A 23501-nucleotide genomic window follows, 5' to 3' on the forward strand; every position below is an offset into this window, starting at 1 on the left:
CTACATCAGCACTTGTAGAAATATTCAGGATTAATCCTGAAGTTTTTGTTAACCTCTGCTGAGGCTGAATATACATTGTCCTTTTTTTTTTTTCAGGTGCAGGGTTTTCAAAAATAGGATCATAAAACAGTAGTCTTAATCCTCCTGACATTTAATAAATAGCTTCAGAAAATGCATAGTACCCAGAAAATGATTTAAAGGCTTTATGAAAATACAGTAGCAAAAGTACTGCACAAATGCCGGGATAATAATCATGCCAACTACTAATCGGCCATTGTGAGCTTTGTTGTCGAACTGAAATTCATGAGGTGAAACTTTATTATTCTCTCCATCCATATTTGTGCTTTATTGTTGTAAGAAAATAAGGAAAGTAAATTGGAAAAATATCTTTCTCACAAAGGTCACAGTCAAAACTGCAAACTGTGTAAAAAATTTCAATACAATCAAGTTCTCAGATTAATCCCTTCATTTTCAGCCTTTTTTCTTTCCTAATCCCATCAGCGTTAGATCCTACAAGTTCAGAAACTCAAATGGAAGGAGGTTTAGTGAGTTTAGTTCTCAAACTGTACAGACTTCAGAGCCATAGCGAGAATATTCCCCTGCCGTAAAGTCTAACAGTGTGTCGGTTTAAAGCTCTTGTAAAATGTGTTTTAGCTGTCTGCTGGGGGTGGTTCTGTTCTCTACCTTTTATGGGGCAATTCGTGGCTACTTAACCGAGGCACACAAGTGTGCTTTCTCTCTAGTAGCTCTTTCTGAGGATTGCCTGGCACTGACGCCTCTGAACCCACCATTTGCGCTCGGGGTTTGCATGGAGAACATACACCACCGCTGCTTCATTACACACTTACATATACACAGAATCTGAAATTGGAATAGTTGTTTTTCGTTTTTCAGGGCACCTTTTAGGTTGTATTATTGATGGTGACAGACAGGTGCACATTTCTAACCTTATGAATTCTGTATTTGTTATGCATGGGAATCTAAATTGATTGATTTAAAACCAAAGATCCGGTCCTCAGAAATCTTGCGTGTTTGATATAACACATTCCCATTACGTGAAGAGCAATTACTAGCAAGAAGAAATATTTGCAGCGACAGTGACCAGCCTTTGTCCTGGCATGGGGGAATAGGAGTGATTTTCATCTTTATGGTACAATGCTGCTGCACGGGAGCACAGTAAAATGGGGCTGTGGTCAGACAAGGCGGTAAAGTCAGGTGATGGAGGTTAGCTCAGAGACTCTGTCCCTTTGCCTTTGCCTGGTCAGAGTCGATCCTGGAGGAGAGCCTGAGCCAGGATCCATGCTGCTCCCTTGGGAACGTTTTCTGGCTGAGGTCTTCCTCTTGCCATTTCCTCGGCGCCCTTGCAGAGCTGGCCTTTCCTTCGGTTGTCCATCACCAGGCCCGTGACGCCGAGGAGGATGCATTTCCACCTCTCCATTTGTTTCATCAGTTCGGCTTTCTGGAGGCGGTAGTCACCGTGTTCCTTTGGCATGTCCGAGAGCTGGAGGAGGAGGAGGAGGCGCAGCTTTACCCCATCTCCAGTGCATCTCTGAACAGCCGTGGCCAAACCTAGATTCTGTAGTCTGGAAATTACACTGCACGACACAAAAGAGCGCAGTGATTTATACATCAACAGTTGCTTTTCTTGCCATAACATTTCATTGTTCTTTTTCCCTAAATCTGTAATTACATGTCTTTGTCCTGCTACATGCTGATTCACAACAAATATAATTCTTACATAGGCTTTGTGAGTGAAAATAATCCTGCTCAATTAGCACAGATCATAAACTCGCATTGTGTGGGAGCGAACGGTTGTAAATGATGGATTTGAAATTTGGGGCGTCACATCATCCTTTTCCCTAATTTAGTAAATTCTCCCTCAGTACTACTACGTGCTGGTGGGCTCCTTTAGCCAAGCCAGAGGCTGGAGGTCACTGACGCCTACAGCTTTGTTCTGCCTGGGCCCTAATACTCTCCATTTAAAGTTTCCAGGAAGGCTGCCTGTGAATAAGCTAGATTTACTACATGTGCTGTTTAAATGCTAGCACTTGGAGAAGGGTGTTCATTAGGCGGCAATTGTTTCTGTCGGTTTTTCAGGCCGATTCTCCATTAAGGAAGATCTTTGGAAAAGGCTGGCAGGCAGGAGAAAGAGGAAAGAAAGTCAGGCTTTTAGGTCTGTGCATTTGTGGACGTTGTGTTGTTGGCTGTGGTTCTAAAACACACACTTCTTGGCCTTAATTGGAACAAATATATCTTACGGAGAAAGAAACAAACAAACCTGCTGTGGCTTTTGTCCTTGTGAGAACAAGGGTCCTCATTCTGTGGATGAATCAATACTACAAGTAATTATTTATATTTGAAGAAGGGGTGAAGTTTGCCTATTAATTAATGAGTAGGAAAGATACAATATCAATTCTAACCCCAAGCATTAAACCTCACTGCCAGTTTGTGTAAGAAGACTTCATCTATACTAAGGCAAAAGCACACCCATGTTTCCTTGTAGGACAAGAACTAAAAAAAGAGCTAAAATAATGACGGTAATGATGAAGTTAATGAAAAGAAATCACTGTAGTGGAGTGGTCACACTGTCTTGGAGAAAAGTGTTTTATCAGAAGGATGTGTGGTCTTTGAGTGAGGTAGATCTCTGTCCACCCCGGTTTTATAGTCATGGTCCTGGTGAGCGACTGATGTTCCTTTATGTTATACTAGTAACACCAATCAGCATTTTAATATGTTGTTAACTCTTAAAGTCTTATTTCCTTTCCCAGACGGCTGCTCAGAGGGTTTGAAAGATTTATTCTTGTCATTCTCCCATATCCAAAATTAGCAAAATATGTGCAAGAATACTAGAAATGTTACCAAAGTGGAAAAACAGGATTGTAGCCCGTCAGACGTACTAGCTGCTGTAAATGGCCAAATGCGGAAGTAATGTCATAAAACCTTCTAGAGTTCCCAAAACTGGGGATGAAGACTATAAAACTAAATCCATCTGTGATTTCCAAGATCTAAATAAACATCTTGTTGATATTAAATTGAGTCAGGCCCAAACTATTAAGATCTGGTTTGCTCAGCCTGTCATTTTGGTTTTGGAAACTGTGTTTGTTCCTTTCTGTCCATTGCAGTTGCTACTTTTCTGGATGATATTTTGTCAAGTGTCTCACATTTCTCCCCCTTTTTTTTTCTTTCTTTTTTTTTCTTTCCCTCTTTTTTTAGATTCCTTCCTGGACAAGGATTGGTACTATATCCACAGATAGGAGATAAACTGGATATTATATGCCCAAAGGTGGACTCTAAAACTGTTGGTCAGTATGAATATTACAAGGTCTACATGGTTGATAAAGACCAAGCAGATAGCTGTGCTATTAAAAAGGACAATACACCTCTACTCAACTGTGCCAAGCCAGATCAAGATGTTAAGTTTACCATCAAGTTTCAAGAGTTCAGTCCTAATCTCTGGGGCCTGGAATTTCAGAAGAACAAAGATTATTACGTCATATGTAAGTTCAATATATCAGTTGATCATTCTTTTAAATAGAATTGTTTGTTCTTTTGTATGTTGTCTGCTACATTATAAGGAAACGAAGAAGAATGTGAAGGGCGTTGTATTTTTTTCTCTGAAAATATTTTCTTGCCAGCGTATTTTCTACATTATTCCTGACTTCTATGGGGCCTATGTCTCTTCTTTCCTTGGTTGGTGTAAACCAAACTAGATTGTACTTGTGTGCCTCTAAAGGGCTTCTCCTGCTGGGCACAGTATCATGTCCTTATTCACACTGATACTATATGCAGCTAAACCATGAGGTGTTTCCTGCTTGCAGCACTGGTGATCTGCCATGCTGTTGGCCTTGGGTGCCCTTACGCCAAGAGTAGGAGTAGCATGGCCCGACCATTCTGAGCTGAGACATCTTACGTGAGATGGCTGGCCATTTTTTCCAGTGGTCCAGGGGTTCTTGCACTGACCTTTTGGCTACTTTGGTACTAACTTTGACAGTGTCATGTCCCCATAAGGGTTACTGGTGGGCTCTAGTGGAGCATGCCTAGCTGCAGTACATACCTACTGTGTCCATACAGGAGCTAGGAGGGTTCTTGGGCAAAACCTAGGCTAGCATGATCTTGGATTTCCTCTTTTTTATGGTCCTGGGCTTGTCAAAAGAATGTGCGTGACACTGGCCTGTGTCCAACAGTATAAACTTTGTGTGAGTTTTAGTTTGATCAGGGATTTATGGCTGAAAAGGAGTCTGGAGGTAAGCACTGTGTTTAGTGATTCAAATTACTTATGATGTGTGAAGTTAAGATGTGAATCAGGAGTTAGCATAAGCTGAGACCTCAGCAGTACAACAATTTACATTAGTTTAGGTTTTGTCATTGTAATACTATGGCCTGCAGATCTCATTTAGGATCACCAGTTAGGAGATGGATGAATTCTCTGCATTGTTTTTTCTGCAGTTACAAGGGAGTTGGATACTGGTGTGTCTTATTTCTTTCACCTCCTTGAAAACTGGATTGCTGATAACTATTTCATGTAATGTCTGTCATTGTAAATCTTTCTTAGTTTCTTAGTTAAAAATTTTGGTAATTTTACAAATGCTCTGAGCAAGTACTTCTAAAATGGAAAAGCATTTAATGTAAATAAATGCTCACTTCCTGGTTATGCCCATAATGGTACACACTGTGTCATTATGTATAAACCAGATTGTATATCACAGAAACTGGGTAAGAATTCACTGTATTAAATATGTAAGTTACTGAATAACAGTTGTGGAAGATGTAAAACACCATGTATTGTTTCTTCAGGTTTGACAAAAAAGATCGATTAATGTGGGTGCTTTCTCTGTTTATAGTCAGAGAGGTGTATAAAAACCTGATCCCACTTACACAGCATTTTACTTTGACAAAATTCTCAGTGAAATCCAGTGAGATTTACCAGGGAAGAAGCTGCAAGAATAGATGTTGAGTAGTTGTCTGTAACTCCAGTGAAAATGTGTAGCATAAAAATGACCACGCTCAAACAGTTGGCTTTAATGATGAAATATGTTCAGTATTAAGTGCTGTTTTTAAAAACATCCACAGCAGACCAGCTCTAGTGGAACAAATGGCACTGTTACAATTATTACTTGAAAATATGGGCACAAATGGAGCTTTCTGATACCCTGTCAGTTCTGTCGTATCTGTGTCATGGATTTACCCTGAGAATTATTAAGTATGTCTCATTTTCATTAGTTTTGTATAATTATTTCATTATGGCAATGAGACATAATAGACATTGCATTTCCTGGAAGATTACAGTATAGTTTGGTTGAAAGAACTTGCTCAGCCTTCAGCCTAATGCCTCAAAAATCACACTGGCCTTGCAGTAATGCTGGAGTGCCTTAGGATATTACTTTCCCTGCTCGTTCTGGCATAAACAAGTGACTAATTTATCACTATATTGCTAGCATACCAACTGAGCTGCAGCAGGATTGCCCATACATTTTAATAGGTTGGACAAAAATATCAAACCCTGAAAACCCTGACATCCTGAAGCTAAAACTCGCTTTTCTATGATTCAGGGAGAAAACAATGAACTCAGTGATGTTGGTCTCAGAAACACTAAGAGGGGTAGAAAACTAGGCCAGGGCTCAGCTAGGACACCATTTTACAGAGATGCTGGAGCTAGATAGGATTTTAACAGTTCATGTTCAAATGCTCATGACCTGTCACAGCTTTGTCAGATGCAAGTTCTCGTAGTCAGGACGTTTACTGTCATTTCTATAAGTAATATAATACATCTTCATCATGTACACAAATCAGTCTGTAAATAGTTTGCGTACATCCCTATTCCCAGACCTGTAATTTAGCAAATGTGCTTGGGCCCAAAAGAGGAATGCCTTGGGTCTCCCACTGACTTGGATATTTGCCCTCCCTCCCTTTGTTTGGGAATTTTAATTTTTGTCATGATTTATTGTTTTGTTTTGGGGTGACGATGAGAATGCTGTGAAGTAAGGCAAGGATGCATTTTCTATGCCAGCTTTTGGTTTTGAAGTTATTTTAGGATCTTGTATTCCCTCGACTAAGGGGCATCAAACAAACCTGACACAAGAGTTTACTGAGCCCAGCACCTCTGCAGTGCTTGCTGTCGCTGTGTCTACAGCCTGATCTGACACTGTTTATGCTGACAAGCTGTTGTCAGCCCTTTAAATGTTTTGTGCATCGTCATGTACCTTTGTCATCTTGTCATTATTTGAAAACATGGTTTGTTTTTCTAAGGTAATAATATGTGGTTTGTGGAGCTGTATTAAACAGTAAAATCTCTATTCAGATTAGGGGTTTAGTCATTTTGGGGTGAGGAGTTATGACACAGGATGAAGCAGCTTCCTGAACTCTGTGTATCTTTAGGGTAATGAGAGTGTACAGGAATTCTTCAAGCCATAATTTTAATATCAACCAGATGTATTCATGGTAGGTATAGCAGAAGGAGATCTCAATACTTCCCTAGGTCTAAGCACATAAAACTTTTCTCATTCCACAGTTCACAATTTTCTTAAAAATTGAAAACATAGGTGAGTTTCTGAGTTAATCCAAAAATAATCCATTTCTTGGCAAGATACTCCTCAATATGAGTATCAGGATACAAAGAGTTAATTCTGTGAACAGCAGTACTTGGAAAGATGATACTGAATGGTATTGTGAAAGTGAATAAATGATGTAACTGAGTGTCCTTGCTTTTCTCTTCTTTGCTATCATCAATTTAGTTCCTGGGAAATTAATAGATTAATTTTCCTACAGTTACCTGATTTCTTTTCAGCAGAACTGGAGATGGTCAAATGTACTTGAGATCTCAGAAGTATTAATGTTAGATTATCCTAAAATATGCGACCATTTAGCTAACATACCGTAATTCTCTAAGGAAATCCTTAATCAGATGCATGAAGGAAGATACATTATGCCCAACAACATAAATATCTGTGCGAAGGGCAAAGTTAAGCAGAAGAAGGGTGTGCAGATTTGCAAATCTGATGTTTACATTGCAAAGCCTTTTTGTGTCTTTGTGTGGTTAGGGAATAAAGTATAATTTTATGCTGTTGTGGATTGCTCAGAATGAGTGATGAGTATCTTCTCAGTGTTAGGGGATCTGCAAGTACTTGGGTCGTGGTGTAACTGCTTCACTACTTCTCTCAGATGGTTGTGTGGGAGGGAGATGTGTCAGCGTTCTACAAGCATATGTAGTGTGCTAAAGGTGTTTACTTTTTGGTGAACCGGAGTTGTCCTGAACCCTTCCCAACAAACTTGGCCTTTAGTCAGAGGGCACGGAGAGCACTGTGGTACCCTGGGTTTGCACTGAGGGTAAACCTGCGGGAAGCCACACCAGAAGGAAGGGAGCAGTGTTGCTTGCCTTCGAGCCACCATCCTGCTCCTGAGATAGTTTGGCCAAGCACATACTCTGCTCACTTCATCTCCTTTTGCATAAGTAAAATGAAGATTATGGTCTGAAGATTATCAGTATTAAAAAATAAGTCACCTGCAATGAAGTCTTTGCCTGTTCAAAATTTGCTTTTTGTCAGTGAAAAATACTTGGGACTTGAGGAGGAGCTACAGAATGGTCCTAGAAGAGTTCCTCTAAAATGCTTGCTCTGCTGCGACCTCATTAGCCAAGCTTACCGAGCTAATGATGCTCATTGGCTTTGACACTGGCAAAATGGAATACACAGCTTTGCTTAAATGTTTTTTGGTCAACTTTTTTCAAGTGACCCACTTACATAATTGGCCTCTGTCTTAAATTAAGAAAACATATATGCGTATTTGATCCCTGACTGATTTAAAGGTTTACACTGGGTAGTAGCATTACATTTTGGATAACTGCTTTAATGGTACTGTGGCTTTTAAAATCGAAACAGTCATTCTGAAACTTTAACATTAGCTGCGTTTGAAAAAATCACAAGCCTTTTATGTTTTCACTTTGTCATTCTGTTACAATTAAAGGGCAATAACTGTCTGAGGATGAACACATTAAAGGACAATATAGATTGTGCCCTGAAATACGTCCCAGCTGGGAAGAATAAATCTCTTTGCGTGCCCAAATAGATTTACATTAAAATGTTATTTTGGTATTATGACCAACCGGTTTAAACTCTGGCTAATCTGACTGGCTGGACATTCTGACACCTCTCTGAGGCAGGTTTCAGTCTGCAACCTCCCAAACCCTTAGCAAGTGCTACCTGAAATGAGACAGTAGTTTTTTCTTTGTTTGGAGGTTGATTCTGAACTAGCCAAACCCATGACATAAATGGTCTCAGTATTTCTTTTGCAACACAGACATTTTTCATGCTTTTTGTTAAAGACTCTGTGGTCCAGGAATCTATCGTTATTTATTTTTTGGTGGGATTAATGAAAGCCTATGTGATAATAGCCTCCCTGATTCCAGTTGTACAAAGATAATTTTTTTTCTTCCTTTCCTTCTCCTCTTCCTTCCTCAGAAAATTACATAAATGATTTCTTCTTAGTGTAAAATAATATCCAGAGGTCAGTCTTTGACTTTGCAGAGAGTCTTTTAAGGGTTATATCAGCAATAGCACTTAGCTCTTGTTGAATTAAATATAAATACAGCTCATACAAATAATATTATTGGAGAAAAAAAATCACTGTCTGTGCAGCTTCAGATTTCTAACAGGGTCTGAGACCTACAGGATTAATGGAGTCGTGGTCCTTTGGGGTTTTGTCCCAGACCACACAGGTCTCGTAAGAGAATAAGGCTATTTTAGATTGATGGACTTTGTTCATATTCAGTGCAATTACCTAGGTGATACCGCCCGTTTATCTCCTTTAAAGTAGACAGAGATAGTTCTGCAGGTAATAAAAAATATTTCTCTATTCCTAAGGGAAGGAAATGAAAGATAGGAATGCTCAGTTCGTTAATTGATGGCATCTTGTGAAAAAAATACATTTATCCTCCCCCACACCCCACAAGTATTCCAAATAGATATGGAATCAGAGGAAAATGAAGAATAATTATTCACACTGGAAGAAAGAATTATTCAGGAAACAGTCATGAATTAAAAAGAGTTTAAAATTTCATTGGAAGCTGTATATTATTTCTAGTCAGTGTTTATTTTTCTCCTCTTTTTTTAGTTCCCCATAAACAATTTATAAATACTGGAAATAGAGCACATTCACAAAGAAAGATACAATATTCTCACTTAGAAGTCTTAATATATATATATGTGTATCAATAAGGGACATGAAGTACTTTGCAAAAAACAGCTGATCTTCTACAAGTTTTATATGTTCTTAGATTTACATACATGCTTAATGGGACTACATGCAGAAGAGGGTTGCGCCGAGTGTGTATTATAGGCTTTATATGCAGGGTATGAGTAACTGTTCAAAACAAGGGGGTGTGTACTGGGGAGGCATGCCATGCTATGAAGAAGGTTTCTGTCTAAACTGAAACTCAGGAGTGCATCAGCACACTGAAACACATTTAACTTTCATTTTGTACCTAAGTTTGGTGATGACCATTTATCTCATCAAGGGGGATGATCAGTCTTTATTTTATAGAGTTGCCTGTATTTTATGTGGTACATATTACAGCATTTTAAGTCCTAAAATAAAACATCAGGAACTGGATAAGCATTTGTAAAGGCTTTAATGAAGTTGATTTTAAATATTTGAAATTATTTACCTCATTAAAGTCTTTACATAGCTGGATTGCCAGGAAATGTTCTGTTGTCTGAGACGCTGCATTGGCTAAAACACAGGGTTGAAGTGGTTGAAAAACAGGGTTAAATGTTAGTTTGGACTTTCTTTCCTGACATGAGTCAATCCTGGAAGCTTTGGAGGAACAATATTTCAGGATTTATTTCTGATAAATCAGACTACAAAGCTAAGCTCTAGTGGGCAGTCTTCCAGTTGCTTTTTTTCAGTCCCAAGGAAATCATGCAAATATTTCTGTGAGTAAAAGGATTAGGCTTAAGGTAGTTTTAGCAGGAGAAGGGTCCGTATTAAGCTGATAAGACTGGTTTTAAAAAGCATGTTCAGATCTTTGTTAGTATGATTTATGTGTTTTCTTTTCATTAGATGAAGGCAGCAAAAATAACTAAGCCGCAGCAGCAGACTTGTCCTTATGTGCTCACTGAGCTCCTGTGAGAGAAACACAAGTCTGAATCCAAATCCTGCCAGGGAAACTGAGACAGATTCGTTTTTCAGGTATTCCACGTTAGCACGTAAATGTGTTGGACCACAGCAGTGCAGTTAATCGCAGAACACGGCACAGCTGAATTTGGACGGCACTTCTGGAGATGATCTAGTCCCCTGCTCGAGCCCCTGCTCAAGCAGGCTCAGCTGCAGCCAGTTGCCCAGGATCATGTCCAGCTGGGTTTTGAATATCTCCAAGGTTGGAGACTCCCACAGCCTGCCTGGACAACCTGTTCCAATGCTCAGTCACCCTCATATTTACAAATGTTTTCTCAGGCTTAAACAGCATTCCCTGAATTCCAGTGTGTGTCCATTGCTTCTTGTTCTGCCAGCAGGCACCATTGAGAAGAGTCCAGGTTTTTCTTCTTTACGCCTCGTTCCCTTCCCCGGGTATTTATGCTTATGGATAAGGTCCCCCTGAACATTTTCTTCACCGGTCATCACCTATTTCTCTTATACTGGTGCTCCAGTTCCTTCATTGCCTCCATGAGCATTTACTGGACTTGTTCCTGTAAGTCCATGTCTGTGTTGTACTGGGGAGCCCATGATGGCACCAGGCACTCCAGCTGTGAACTCCTCAGTGCTGATAAAGGGGAGGGTGATCCCCTGGCTGCTAGCAATGCTCTGCCAAACACAGCCCGGGAGGCTGTTGGTCGCCTTTGCTGCAAGGGCATGTAGCTGGTTCATGGTTGACTTGGTGTCCACCGGGTCCCCCAGTGCCATTTCTGTCCAGTTGCTTTCCAGGTGTTTGGCCTCTGTCCTGAAATTCCATTCCATCTGCCATCCAGAGGCTGCCACAGCATCTTTAGTAGCATAATCAAGACATTATTTAGATAATAATAATTTAAAAAGCTTTAATGTTATACGATTAAAACTCTAGAGAAATACTAAAAACTGTATGAGCGTCATTATTAAAAGTATCAGTTCTCTTGTCTAGTTCTGACTTTTCAAAATTCCAAACGCCAGAGGTTTAACATACCCGTCCCAGCCAAGTTTCTTAAAGTGGACCAAGATGTGCCAACGTGATAGTTTCTAACAAAGCTAAACCCCATAATTTCTTATGGCAAGTATGTGAACTAGAGGTCCCGTAGCACCTTGGAAATTCAGATTGCTTTATTTCAGCAGCGTTCCTTCATTAAGTTTTACTCCGTGGGTATTTTAAGGTTCTAAACACAAACATGAGCGTAGTGCAATCAAAAGAGCGCTTAACTTCTGATCATCTTTGCCAAGCGCACAGTCATCCAATAGTATCATAATTGATCTCGGTACGAAGGCGCCAAACTCTGTGTTGCTGAAGGATAGTTAGATGATGTAAATAGCTTTCTGTGTTTTGCAATAAAGCACACGTTTGTTGTGCTTGATGTAAAAGCAGGAGATGAAGGTATTCTTTTATTGGAGCAAACATGTGGAAAATTGCTCTGGATTGTTATAGTATAGAGCATCTCCCCTGAAAGGAATGAGGTTCATTTATAGGGCAAACTCTGACTGTGGCACTTTATTGGGGTTACTCCTGCACTCTGTGTGGTCAAAGCAAATAACGTCATGTCCATCTAAACTGTTATAACCATGAGACTGGCACATTTTCTCATCTATAGTGTTATATTCTAAACTGTCACTAGGCATTAACTCAGTTACTGGTGAAGTCCTACCACCTAGAGATGAACTCTGCCTCAAAATGATGTTTTCCACTTCAGTGCTACTCGTATAGCAATTACTGGGTCATTAATATCATTGCATGCAATTAGTGACAGTAGAATGAGCAAAAGGTTTGTTATTTATTTACTATGAACTTTCACTATAACCCTTTCTTATCCAAGTGCTACAGACAGAAACCAGAGAGATTTTCAAGGCTGATGAGCATCCTTGAAGAGTGGTGTTGAGCTTGTGGGATACAGAAAATAGGTCCTCATTTAATGTTAAAGCTTCTGCTTTCATTTCCAGCAAGCCTGCTTGTCATTAGTAACAATCAGTGTAGCTCGAATGCTAAGTAATTCTATTAGTTCTGTTTAGCTGAACTGTTTAGCAAAGCTTGCTGTGGTAGTGGGGAGATACTTCTCCCCATCTACAAGAGGCTTTTGCCAGTAGTGTGCCGGGAGAAAGGATGAACTTGGGCAAAATACTTGTTTGTGGTTGGTGAAGTTAACTAGCTAGTAATCTGTTTTATATGCATACTTTCTGATATACACTGAATACATCATAATTAGTGGGCTTACATCTGCCACAGTTACTTCAGCACTCACAAATATATAATTTGTTTATGTAAACTAGAAGCAGCCATGTGTGTAGGAGATCATTATCTGACAACATTTCTCAGAGTATGTGAAATATAGAACTGAAATACTTTTAGAAATGCTTAACTGTAGTGAAAGACTTAAATTGTCATTCATAGTGATACAGCATTGTGATGCTTTGTGTTTTTTTAATCTCTAAATCATTCCAAGAGAATTTTGTAAAGGGGCACTTGACAGCAGTAGAGCAAGTAGGATTTTGCTGTGGGTGGGTGGATGCTGTGACCTTCTGCAACGGATAATAATTCAGCAAATAGTTTACTGTTTATTACACTTCAGCTGTGATATTCCTTAACCCAGAGATAAAGTGGTGGTGTTTTTAAAATGATAGGCAGCAGAAAGATGTTGGAGCTCACAGGTTTTTTTGAAGCTTTCCAACGCCGTCTTGCTCACTGTCTCTTTTTCCCTTTATGGAAAGACTTTGTTGACATAAAGGGGTTCATTTTAACCACCTGTATTCTTGTTGTATGATGCCACACCTCCCTGGAATTTAAGAGAATCATTCAGAATGTAGGGAAGGGGGAAACTTTACAAGAACTCTCTCCTTATTTTGTGTTTAATACTTGGGCAGCCCCTCTCAGTCAGATGACGTAAGATGAGGGAAGGAGAGTCTATGGATTTCCAGAGGTGTGCCTGGGATTAAACAGTTGGTAGATACCAAGGCATATTACAGGACAGAACTGATTGGCTCTGTCTTGCTTGTCTCCTCCACATTGCACGCCCCCCAAAATAATTTGAAACGGTAATAAAATCTGTTCCTTTCTTGACATATGCAAACAAGTGGAGAATTTTATGGGTAATTATATAAAGACTCTGTATCATGAGTCCTATCCAAGTACCAGAAGTCACACCATTCACATTTGGACAAGACACATTTTAGAGCAGTGGTTAGAAAGTGAATCACAAAGTTTCACTGCTGAGTCATTGCCTTCTTCGAGGCAAGAAGAGGCCTGGTGGGTTTTTTTGGGAGGTTTTTTTTTTTTTTTTAATTTTACTTCATTTTGTTCTGGTTTTAGTTTGACTGGAGAAGGAATTGCTGATTACTCTCTGTGCAGAATATAATTTGTGGATCCTGTTAAATATAAATCGTGAGACATACAACATAGGGCTTAGTTTAAAAAAAACAATAGGGATAAGAAGTGGAAAAGAAGAAAGAAGAATTCTATTCCTTTCCTTCACATAGAAATTTTGCCTCATGTGTGGATAGAGGGCAAAAAGGTCTGTCTTCAAGAGTATTTATAAACACTCCATAAGATTTAGTTTAAGCAAAAAAAAAAACACAGACAACACGGTGACAAACTGTTCATAGTGCCTTTGAGTTTCAGCACTTGTGGTCCAGGTTTGGGACCTCTGATAGCTACATTTTGGAAGGAAATGTCTTTTTTTTTAAAGTGAAGGTTTCAGTGTCAGTCTCATTTTTTGTCACCACAAGCAAGGGTAAACCGTTAGCTGCTAGTGGTTGAAATTAGTATAATTACCTTCTCTAAACTTTCTGCAGCTCACCCAACATAGTGTTTGCCAAGCTACCTGTTCTTTAGTGAGTGTCCTGGACAATTTTTTTGGTTGTTTCAGATCTCTATGCAGTTCTGGCATGGCTACTAAGGCAGGGGAGTGGGGGAAAGAATTTAATTTCATTTAATTAAAAAAAAAAACAGCTGCCTTGTTCTTCATCCCTGGCTGGTTTAGAAACAACCTCTGTGTTGTGATCTGTGATTTGTGGTTTCGCAGTGTGTGATTTCTGGTGTTCTTAAACCTGTCCCATAAATTTAGACAATTTATGGGAAAGAAGAATTACTTATTTGGTGCTTTACTAAGAGATTCATTAAAAGAACCAAAAGCAGATGAAAGCAGTCAGAGCACAAACACACGATGCCTGGCCAAAATCGTGTTCTATTACTTAATAAAATAAAAAACCCTCAAAAGCTTTACATGCTCTTAGTAATCCTGTGAGTGCATATGAGATCAAGTGGAGCTTTGCTTGAAGAATAACGTCTTACTACTGTTGGATATAAAGCTTTCATGGATTTTTGCTGCTGTTGAGGCTTTCCATTCCATTTCTAAGCACAGCTGGGGAGAAGTGTAGATGGGTAGGGTTATTTGACACTATTTAGCTCTGATATTGAGAAACCTATATTCTGATGCTGAATTCGAGAAGTATTTAAGAAAAAAAAATGGTGAAAACCACTATTAGTGGACAGTACTGATCTTCCCCAAAGAAATCTGTAATTCTCATTTTTCTATTAACAGATCTACATGTGCAGCAAATAATTATTGATGAATTTGTCAGTGATGTGTCTTTGATACATTGCCAAGTGACTTGTATTGTCCAGCACACTAAGGGGGGACAAAACCAATTTTGCCCTCACCCGTCATTTGGCACCACTGATTCATTCCTACAGTCTGTGTTCTAAGTTCCATTTAGTTTTCACTGGAAAATTGAATACGACAATCATAATTTCTCTCTTCAGCTATGTAGTCCATTTCATATTCAAGCTCTAGAAATAAATGTGTTGTAAAGTTGTGTTGGTTCAAAGGACATGACATTTAATTTGCAAGTAGGTATTGTTTTTTGTAATCCTAAAACATAAATGTACGAGTAATAATTGTAGAAGAATCGAGAGACTGAGATTTTTGTCTACTGGTGTTTTAAGTAATTGTGATGGCATTTTTTCATCTTGGTAATGTGTGGTTTTTTTAGGAGTAAAGGAAGTCGAATTTTTGTGACTGTGCCTTCATTTCTAATCTCTTTGTGAATGAAAAGCTATATACAGGCACAAATCCAGCAGCTTAATTCTCCATCTGATTAGAGCAATGTTACCAGCCTGATAGGTTGAAAACAGCCAAGATCCATGCAGTGGCTTAGCCTCCTGGGAGGCAGAGTAATAACAATCAAATGAAGACATATTAAAATGTAATATTACTTCCTCTCCATGGGGACTGTATAAGAATCATAGCCAGGAACTGTTCTTGTCAGCTGACTCTCTTTCGCTCACTGATTCCTTGCTTCTGCTTTTATGACTAATACATTTTATACAATAAACAACTCTTCTGAAGTTTTAAAAGTAAATGAATGCCAAAAATCATACATTGATTTTTTTTAAAAAACATTTGTTTTGGGGGATTTTTAATAATTTATAAATTTTGAAGAAGTGAAGGCAGAAGTGGAATGCAATTCTTTGGCCTGAATAATTTCATTTCCTCATCTGTAAGGGAGAGGATATGTTAAGGCAGTGTTTTACGAAACTGAAGATATATACTAGCTTACCCAAAGCATGTATGAGCAGACTCTTAAACTTGATTTCGTAGCAAGTAATTTTTTTTTCTGAAAGTTGAAAGCCCAAACTTATATTCCTTATAAACTGGCAGCTGCTGCTGTATTTAAGGAATGCGGGCACACAGTGTCAGTGTATATGGAGCTCAAACATAATTTTTGACTGACTGCTATAAACATTGCCTATAAATTATTATGATTTTGTCAGAAAGTCTTAAAATTAATAGAGATTTTAGGGCATTTATATGTATTTGTTTATAGGCGTGGATAAACTGGTGACTGAATAATTTAGTCCATTTTTGACTGTAATTATTAGTTTTGCAATTGACACCAGTGGAACAGGACAGGCCTCAGAAGATCAGAGGTACCTGTCCATCAGAAAGTTTAAAAATATTTTGCTACCTGTTTAGCAACATTGTACTTACTTTTAGTTTCCTGTGTGTTGCTGTGGTAATAGAAAGTGAAGTGTGGGATCGTGAGAACGTTTAATACTCATAAGAAGCTTTATATTAATCATTAATTATGTTTATTAATGTTAATATTTAGGTAGTATCAGGTTGTCTTACCGTATGGCCATGTATGAGTTCATGTGTGAGTAATTGCCTCTAAAATAACCATATTTAGACCTAAAAAAACCCAAACTGGTTCTTTTTTTTTATATCTATGTATATAAAAATAAACTGGATGGAAGATCTAACATTTGATGATACAAACACACCGGGGAGTAACATTTACATTTTAGACGCAAAAAAAATTGTGTTGTGTTTCTGTATTTATACCCAAAACCCCTATCACAGACACTTTTTTTTTTAAATACCCTGTCGGTGTGAGCAGATGCTCCAGGTACAGGGTCACTTTCCTGCAGAAGTGTGAGTGCAGTGGAGGAGCTTACATGATAGTGGGTATAATTTTCATTTGGAGATCAATATAGAAAGGCAACAGCAAGTGTGCAGTATTTTGTACTTGCTCCCTTGTTTGGCTTCTGCACGCTAAACTGTCAAGGGGCATTAGCAGTATGAAAATGTGGTTTCTCTGATGTCCCAGATTACTTCTTTTTTCTCTGTTCAGTTTTTCAATGCTTGAAATGATGTGTTTAAAACTACCCACTTTCTTCCTGGTACACTAGGGATACATAAGGTTATATTTCGATAGTCTTAATGAATTTTGAAAAATAATTTCCTCCCGTGGCCTTGGGTAATTGTCGGTTTAATTACAGGGAGAAGCTGAAATGGAAACTTTGCTTTGTCACTGAAATGCTCCTCTTTGAAAATTCACCGTTCCTCGGGACGTAGCAGTCTGTACTCTGAGCTATAACGTAGGCTTTCTGAAAACCTCTTGAAGAACTGCAGAAAAAGGGAATACTTCTGCAAATTCATTCATCTGACATCAAAGCTATGAAAGCATTCTTTTAGCAAGCGAGCGGGGCAGATTGCGCTCGCGTAGGCACACAACCAGACTCATTGTACATCTGGGCATTCCCCTTTGGAGACTGTATTTCAAGTAATTTTGCATTCTTTTTGTCATCTTACTTTCTTATTCCGTACTGAGGTCAAGCTGCATCCTCTGCATCTTTCTGAGGTCTCCTGCTCTGTGGGTTAAATGGATAGGCCTATAAAGAATAAAAAGGCATTGGTGTTCAGAAGAAGCAGCACTCTATTCGATTACAATCAAGTAGAAGGTGTTCAGGTAGAAGAGATGTGAGCCCCCATTGCCTCGCTTAAAGAACAAATGAAGAATAGTAAAAAACGCAAGACAAAGTCAGTGCTTATTAGTTGTAATTTCAGTTGATGCTCAGCTTTGGTATTTTCTCTTTGCTGCCTTTTTTTTCCCCCTTGTCCTTGTGCTGGTATGTTGGCAAATAGGTCATAAAAAACACTTTCAGCAAAGACACATTTGATTTATGTCCAGAATGGGTTCTTAGTATTGATTTTTTTTCCCTCTGGAAAAAAAAACAAAAGAAAACAAAACTATATGTCTCCATTATTTTCTGAGCTTGGCACTGCAGTGGCACATTTCAGATTGGCTTTTATCTTAAATTACTCATCATGCTCTTTTATATTTTAAAAAGTCCTTTTGCAAGTAAGAAAAAAAAAAGAGGTAGTTGGATGTATGGCCATTCTCATGTTTTTACAGGGGGGAGGGAACAAGAGGAGGAACTGGGAGGGACTGTGTATAAGGAAAAGGGAATTTTAGGAAAAGAAAGCACAATTTGGGAAGTTTGTGGGGTGGCTGTAATGCGAGTTAGTCACAAAAGAGGCAGAAGGGGAACAAAACCAAGAAGTAGATCAAAGGCTAGGAAGCAGGGTTCAGCGGTATGGGGTTTATATCTTTATGGCTAGAGAGAAGATTAGAGCAAGAAAAATACTGCCATGGGGCTAGGAAGACATTGTGAAGGAAAATGGAAATATACATAGGCTGCATTTGAAAGAAAATCCCCAAGGAAGGCGAAAGAGAAGGGGCGAGAATTAAAAACAAAGATCCGAACAGTGTGAAGCCCTGGCTGAATTAGATCCCGAGCTGAAAGGAGAGGGGCAGAGGCTGGAAAGTGCTGCTTAAGCAGTTCGCCACAGTCAGGGCAAGCAGCGAGCTCTGATATCTCCCATTTTCTGTTTGTTTTCTCCGACTGGTGGCCCGGTGCCAGTGCATGAACCTCCTTGTACCTGCCTCATGGGCCTTGGATAAACAGCTTGGAGAAATGATGGTGAAATTTCCACTCCCAGGGCAACCGGGGCGGGAAAACCCCTGATGCGTTCCCTAAATAGTGAAGCCAGAGTCCACTGTCGGCAGACATGCCTGCTTTGCCACCGTGTCAGGGAACCAGCCCACACGCCGACGTGACCTGTGCCTGGCACAGCGCGGAGTGGTGCCAATGCCCGTGGCTGGGGAAGCTGCCAAATAGTTGTCCAGCAGCTGTTGGGGGTTTGCAACCAACAGCTGGCTTGGGTGGCAGGGGCGGTGCAACCCTAGACCGTGACTCAACGTTTTGGATTCTCCAAGGGAGTTGTGCTTTGCGCTCACATCGCATTGCGGTGTCAGCTCGTGGCGGGATTGTGCCGGGGCGTGCAGTTCCAGCCGGCACCTAGATAAGCGAGAACAATATAAACACAGGGGAAAGCACCCATTTGTTTGTACGAGCTAAAAGGTTTCCGTGAGAATAGAGCGTTTTCCCACCCCCGCGGAGGCTCCTCAGTGCTGAGAAAAGTGAGATTGTACTTTAAAATATTAAATGGTTTTCCAATCAGTGCAGAATCTCAGCTTTCACCTGGGTCTTTTGTATGCCTTCACTTCTTCCAGCAGGAGATTTGTAATAGAGGAAGCAGGTGTAACGTGGTGATTATAAAGATATTGTTGGGGGAAAAAAAAAAGGGTGAATTTTCAGTGCTTTGCTCCTCTGAGCCTGCCAGGGCTTCCTTTTCAGCTGACTCCATCATCTTTTCTCAAGGTGCCGTGTTTTCGTCCAAGTCAGGCAGTCAGTCAGTCGGTAGTGCATAGAAAACAAGGTGACTGGGTAAATTTGAAACCTCGATAACACATTCCTCCATTCGTATATATTGTATGGTTTACCAATGTGTTCGTTCCTTTGGCTTTCAACATTTCACAACTTTCCATAGGTCAGCCCGAGCAGCAGGAACAGGTCCTGGTAGATCGAAAGATTTCTGCTTTCAGACACTCATGTTCAACACATCACTTTACCTGTTGATTTCCTGATTTTTATTTATTTTTACTTTTTTTATTTTTCTTTTATTTTTAATCAGCAACATCAAATGGGTCTTTGGAGGGCCTGGATAACCAGGAGGGAGGGGTGTGCCAGACAAAAACCATGAAGATCCTCATGAAAGTTGGACAAGGTAAAGACCATCTGCTGTTTCATGCAATCACTTTGATCAGCCTCAGTGTCCTTTTAGTTTTCAGGCTTCCTTTAGCAGTCTAGAGCAGAGAGCCAACCGAGTCTAGTGTGGTCATTCCTCCCTTATAGTCTGAAAGCCAAGCCTATTTTCTCTTCTCTGGCTACTGACAGATTTCTACAGGAGGAGGGTTAGCATAATAAGATCTCTTCATTGGAGAGATCCTTAGAAGGGAAGGTCACCTGGGAGTAGTGTGTTTCAGTCATTTTTATTTTTATTTTAAAAACAAAAGCCACAACTTTGCTGTTCAAAATTATTTAAAATACATGAAAGGAGAGAAGCTAATATTTCTATAGTTTGCTTGTTATGAATTCCGATTACAGAGAGGGTTTTGTTCATTGTCTCTTTTCACATATAGATAACCTATTGTGCAGGAAGAAAGAATTATTCTTCTAAGTAGAAGTTGGTTTAGTAGTCAATCAACTTCCTCAGTTAAACTGAAATGTCATCTGCAAAGCTTTTCTTGCCAATTACAGGAGTCCCTATAGTTTCTGCAGATGGCCTCACAATTTAAACCTCTGAAATAACTAATATAACCATTTTGCTGTAAAAGGAAAATTACGTACTTATATCTCCCAGACCTCTGCATAAAGACTCTTCTGTTCAAAGCCATTCGTGTCTCACGAGGTACCTAGAGCTGACTTACAAGGCTCTGTACCATCAAGCGCCAAAGCTGCATGAGTCGTCTTTCTCTCCCCTAGATCCCAACTCAGCGGGGCTGCCCCGGCACACGGATCCCACCAAGCGCCCCGAGCAGGAAGCTGGCACCAACGGGAAGAGTTCCACCACCAGCCCCTTTGTCAAGGACCACTCAGGTAGGTGTGGCAGGGCTTGTCCCTGGGATGGGGCTCTGGCAGTCTCCTCCTTTGTCCCGAGACGCATTTTATTTTACCATTAAAGTGCCAGAAAAACAGATGTCCTCTTACTGAGACGAAGTAAAGCCAGTTCTGATGCCCCGGTGGATAGTGTCTTGGAGCTGCAAGTTTTGGCAAGGGCTGTTGTCTCCCCTCTTCCACTCTGCAGCAGAAGTTAATTACATCTTGTGAGAATATCACTCATTTACAGTAAAGTTTTTGGATAGGGCATTTGCTAAGCAGCTTTACGATGGTAAATGCTGCCTTACATTTAGTACTCTGGCAGATGAACGAGTCTTTCTGTCTTTCTCTTCCCGTATAATACATTATCAAGTGGTTCTCGACAGCCATTTATAAAGTTTATTTCAAAGCATCTATAATTAATGTCCTGATCTTTTAACTGACCATATAAAGTCTACACATGAATGGCTGGTCTTTCACTAAATTTAAATATTTCAAAAAAAAAAATTATCTAAACAAGATGGTTCCAAACAAATATCTTCAGGATGCATTTCAGACATTAGCTGGACAAGGAAAAACCTAATTCTTAAGACCCAAGGCCTCTGGGAGAAAATTTGTTGAGTTGGAAAAGAAAGAAAAACTTGCCGACAGTTGATTCTGGGGTTCCTGAAAAGGGCTGCAAGTTTTCCTTGCTAGCTCTGTGATTAGTTACTAGGCTAATGAATCTTTGATATGGTGGTTGCTGGGAAGGCTCTTCAGCCATTTCCTATGGAGATTCCAGTAGGAAAAGTTCACAGTTACGAGGACGTAGCATCTGCAGCATTCTTCCACCTGTGAGTGGGCATCAAGAGAGTGAAGTCAGTTTAAATTTTCAAGTGAGAAAGTGTTAGGTGAGCACTCATTTAATTTTTGTGACAAATAATATGACATTGTGGTGGCACCAAATAGTCAACAGGCTGTTCAGCACATGAGATTTTCCTGGCTACCAAATACGTGGTGTTGTTTTCTTTTAAGTAAGTGTAAGTTAATACAGGGACATACCGTAGCCATTTTGCTTATCTCCTGCACTGCCTTAAGCTCCTTTGTTTCATGTGCAAGCAAGAGCAGTCCACGGTAAAGAGGCACTAAAGACGTTTTAACTTAAATCAATGTGCAAAAGATAAAATAGCAGAAGAACAACGTGTGACACTGAACAGTACCATTTGTCCTGGGAACTGTCATTCCCCTGTGCTATTTTCCCCTCACAGTCCCACCCCACCCCTCTCTGCTGCCCGAGGCTGGCCGGCATCTGTTAAAAGATGCAGTGTGCATCAAAGGCTGCCTTGTCAGTGCCAGTCCTCGCCCCTGATGGATGATGATGTATGAAACGGGGTGGTTTGGGAGCAGCACAAAAGTGAGACCAACAGACACAAAGTCTTGTTTAATATTGATTGCTGACTTCGGCTGTTTGCATTTAGCTATCTAACAGGGTAATTGGTTTGTCAAAGTTTAGCTGTCAGTTAATTCTTCCAGTCTTGCTTACTCTACACTTTTTTAAGCAACGTAAACTGGTTGCAGGATGGCAATAACTTTTGTCTGTTGTATTTCCATTCTTTCCAGGATCTAGCACAGATGGCAGTAAGGCTGGGCATTCCAGTATACTGGGTTCAGAGGTGGCCTTATTTGCAGGGATTGCATCAGGGTGCATCATTTTCATCGTCATCATCATCACTTTGGTGGTTCTTTTGTTGAAGTACCGGAGAAGACACAGGAAGCATTCCCCGCAACACACGACAACTCTCTCACTTAGTACGTTAGCCACCCCAAAACGCAGTGGCAACAACAATGGTTCTGAGCCCAGTGACATTATCATTCCTCTAAGGACTGCAGACAGTGTCTTTTGCCCCCACTATGAAAAGGTCAGCGGCGACTATGGACATCCTGTGTACATAGTTCAAGAGATGCCTCCTCAGAGTCCAGCAAACATTTATTACAAGGTCTGAGAAACACACAACCAACTCTGTGGTACAGCTGAGTCGTAGAGGAAACTCACTGGTCAAATGCTTTCTGTTGGGGTTTGTGATGATGCCTTGTGCGCTAGCATTGACTCAAGCACAGGGGGGGAGAAGGCGACAGCTCTTTCTCCGGGAGCCGACGCGAGCTGGACAGCTTACCTAGTCTGTAGAATTCCTATCTCGGTGAATAAGTATTCACTAAAAGCTGGAAGACTTTTATGTAGAAGATGCCCATTCTGATTGCTGTACTCGTTACATTCATCATCCTCAAAGCCATGTGCAGCAGGCGTTCAGGCATGTACAAAAGCCAAGGGAAGATGGAGTGATCCGTGGATGTTAATAGCTCTAGGCATCCTGCGAAGGTGCTCTAGGATATATCAAGCTTGAAATGCAATCTTCTGACTTTTGTGTGTCTCTCTCAGTGTGTGCTGGATTTGTCACACAGACCTTGGTGTCCAAGTAAGACTTGTTAAAGTTCTCTTGCTTTTAGTCCATCACTATTCCATTTGTTTCTGTTATCCGGGGCTCTGCCATCCTTCACATAAGATTTCCTTTCACTCCACCTCCTGAATCACTGATGGAACATTAATGTTTGGAGATCCACGCTCCATCCATCTGCCACAGCAGCCTCACTTGAATGGGTAATGCATTTATAGAAATTGTGTTTGATAGTAAGGAGCCTTCCAGCCAAAAAGTTAGGCTGTCAACAAAGCAGGACTGGGTGGTGGAGGGAAGGGCTGACTGCAGTTGCAGTCGAATACTGCTGCCTCAAAAATAGAAGCTGGGAAGGAAATAAAATAAAAAATAGTTAGCACAGCACTTTGGTATGCTAAGTTTTAAGAGGCAAGTAGGAGACACAAGTACACGCGCAGTGGATTAGGGCTGCATTTGAAGGAATTCATGGTTATCAAATACCAGTGTGCAGAAAAAAACCCAGTACCTTCAATACAGTAGAACAAAGGGGTATTGTTAGCAAGTGAACAGGCTTGGAGAGGACAAGCCAATAGCAGGCCACTGAGGATGTATTAGGGCAGGGCTGTTGTGGTACTGGCAATAAA

At 40.2% G+C, this 23501-nt stretch overlaps 1 protein-coding gene across 1 annotated transcript; it reads left to right on the forward strand.

The window, feature by feature from the left end:
• The first annotated feature begins 530 nt into the window (after positions 1 to 530).
• Positions 531 to 22462, forward strand: EFNB2 (ephrin-B2). The gene is made up of 6 exons (XM_010151206.1): positions 531 to 604; positions 2402 to 2425; positions 3214 to 3497; positions 19485 to 19577; positions 20336 to 20449; positions 22049 to 22462. The coding sequence occupies exons 1-6, from the start codon at positions 531 to 533 to the stop codon at positions 22429 to 22431; spliced, it is 972 nt and encodes a 323-aa protein (XP_010149508.1). The 3' UTR covers positions 22432 to 22462.
• The last annotated feature ends 1039 nt before the right edge of the window (positions 22463 to 23501 follow it).

Source organism: Eurypyga helias, unplaced genomic scaffold (genome assembly GCF_000690775.1).
Source record: "Eurypyga helias isolate BGI_N326 unplaced genomic scaffold, ASM69077v1 scaffold2550, whole genome shotgun sequence".
In the NCBI taxonomy this organism is placed as follows: Eukaryota; Metazoa; Chordata; class Aves; order Eurypygiformes; family Eurypygidae; genus Eurypyga; species Eurypyga helias.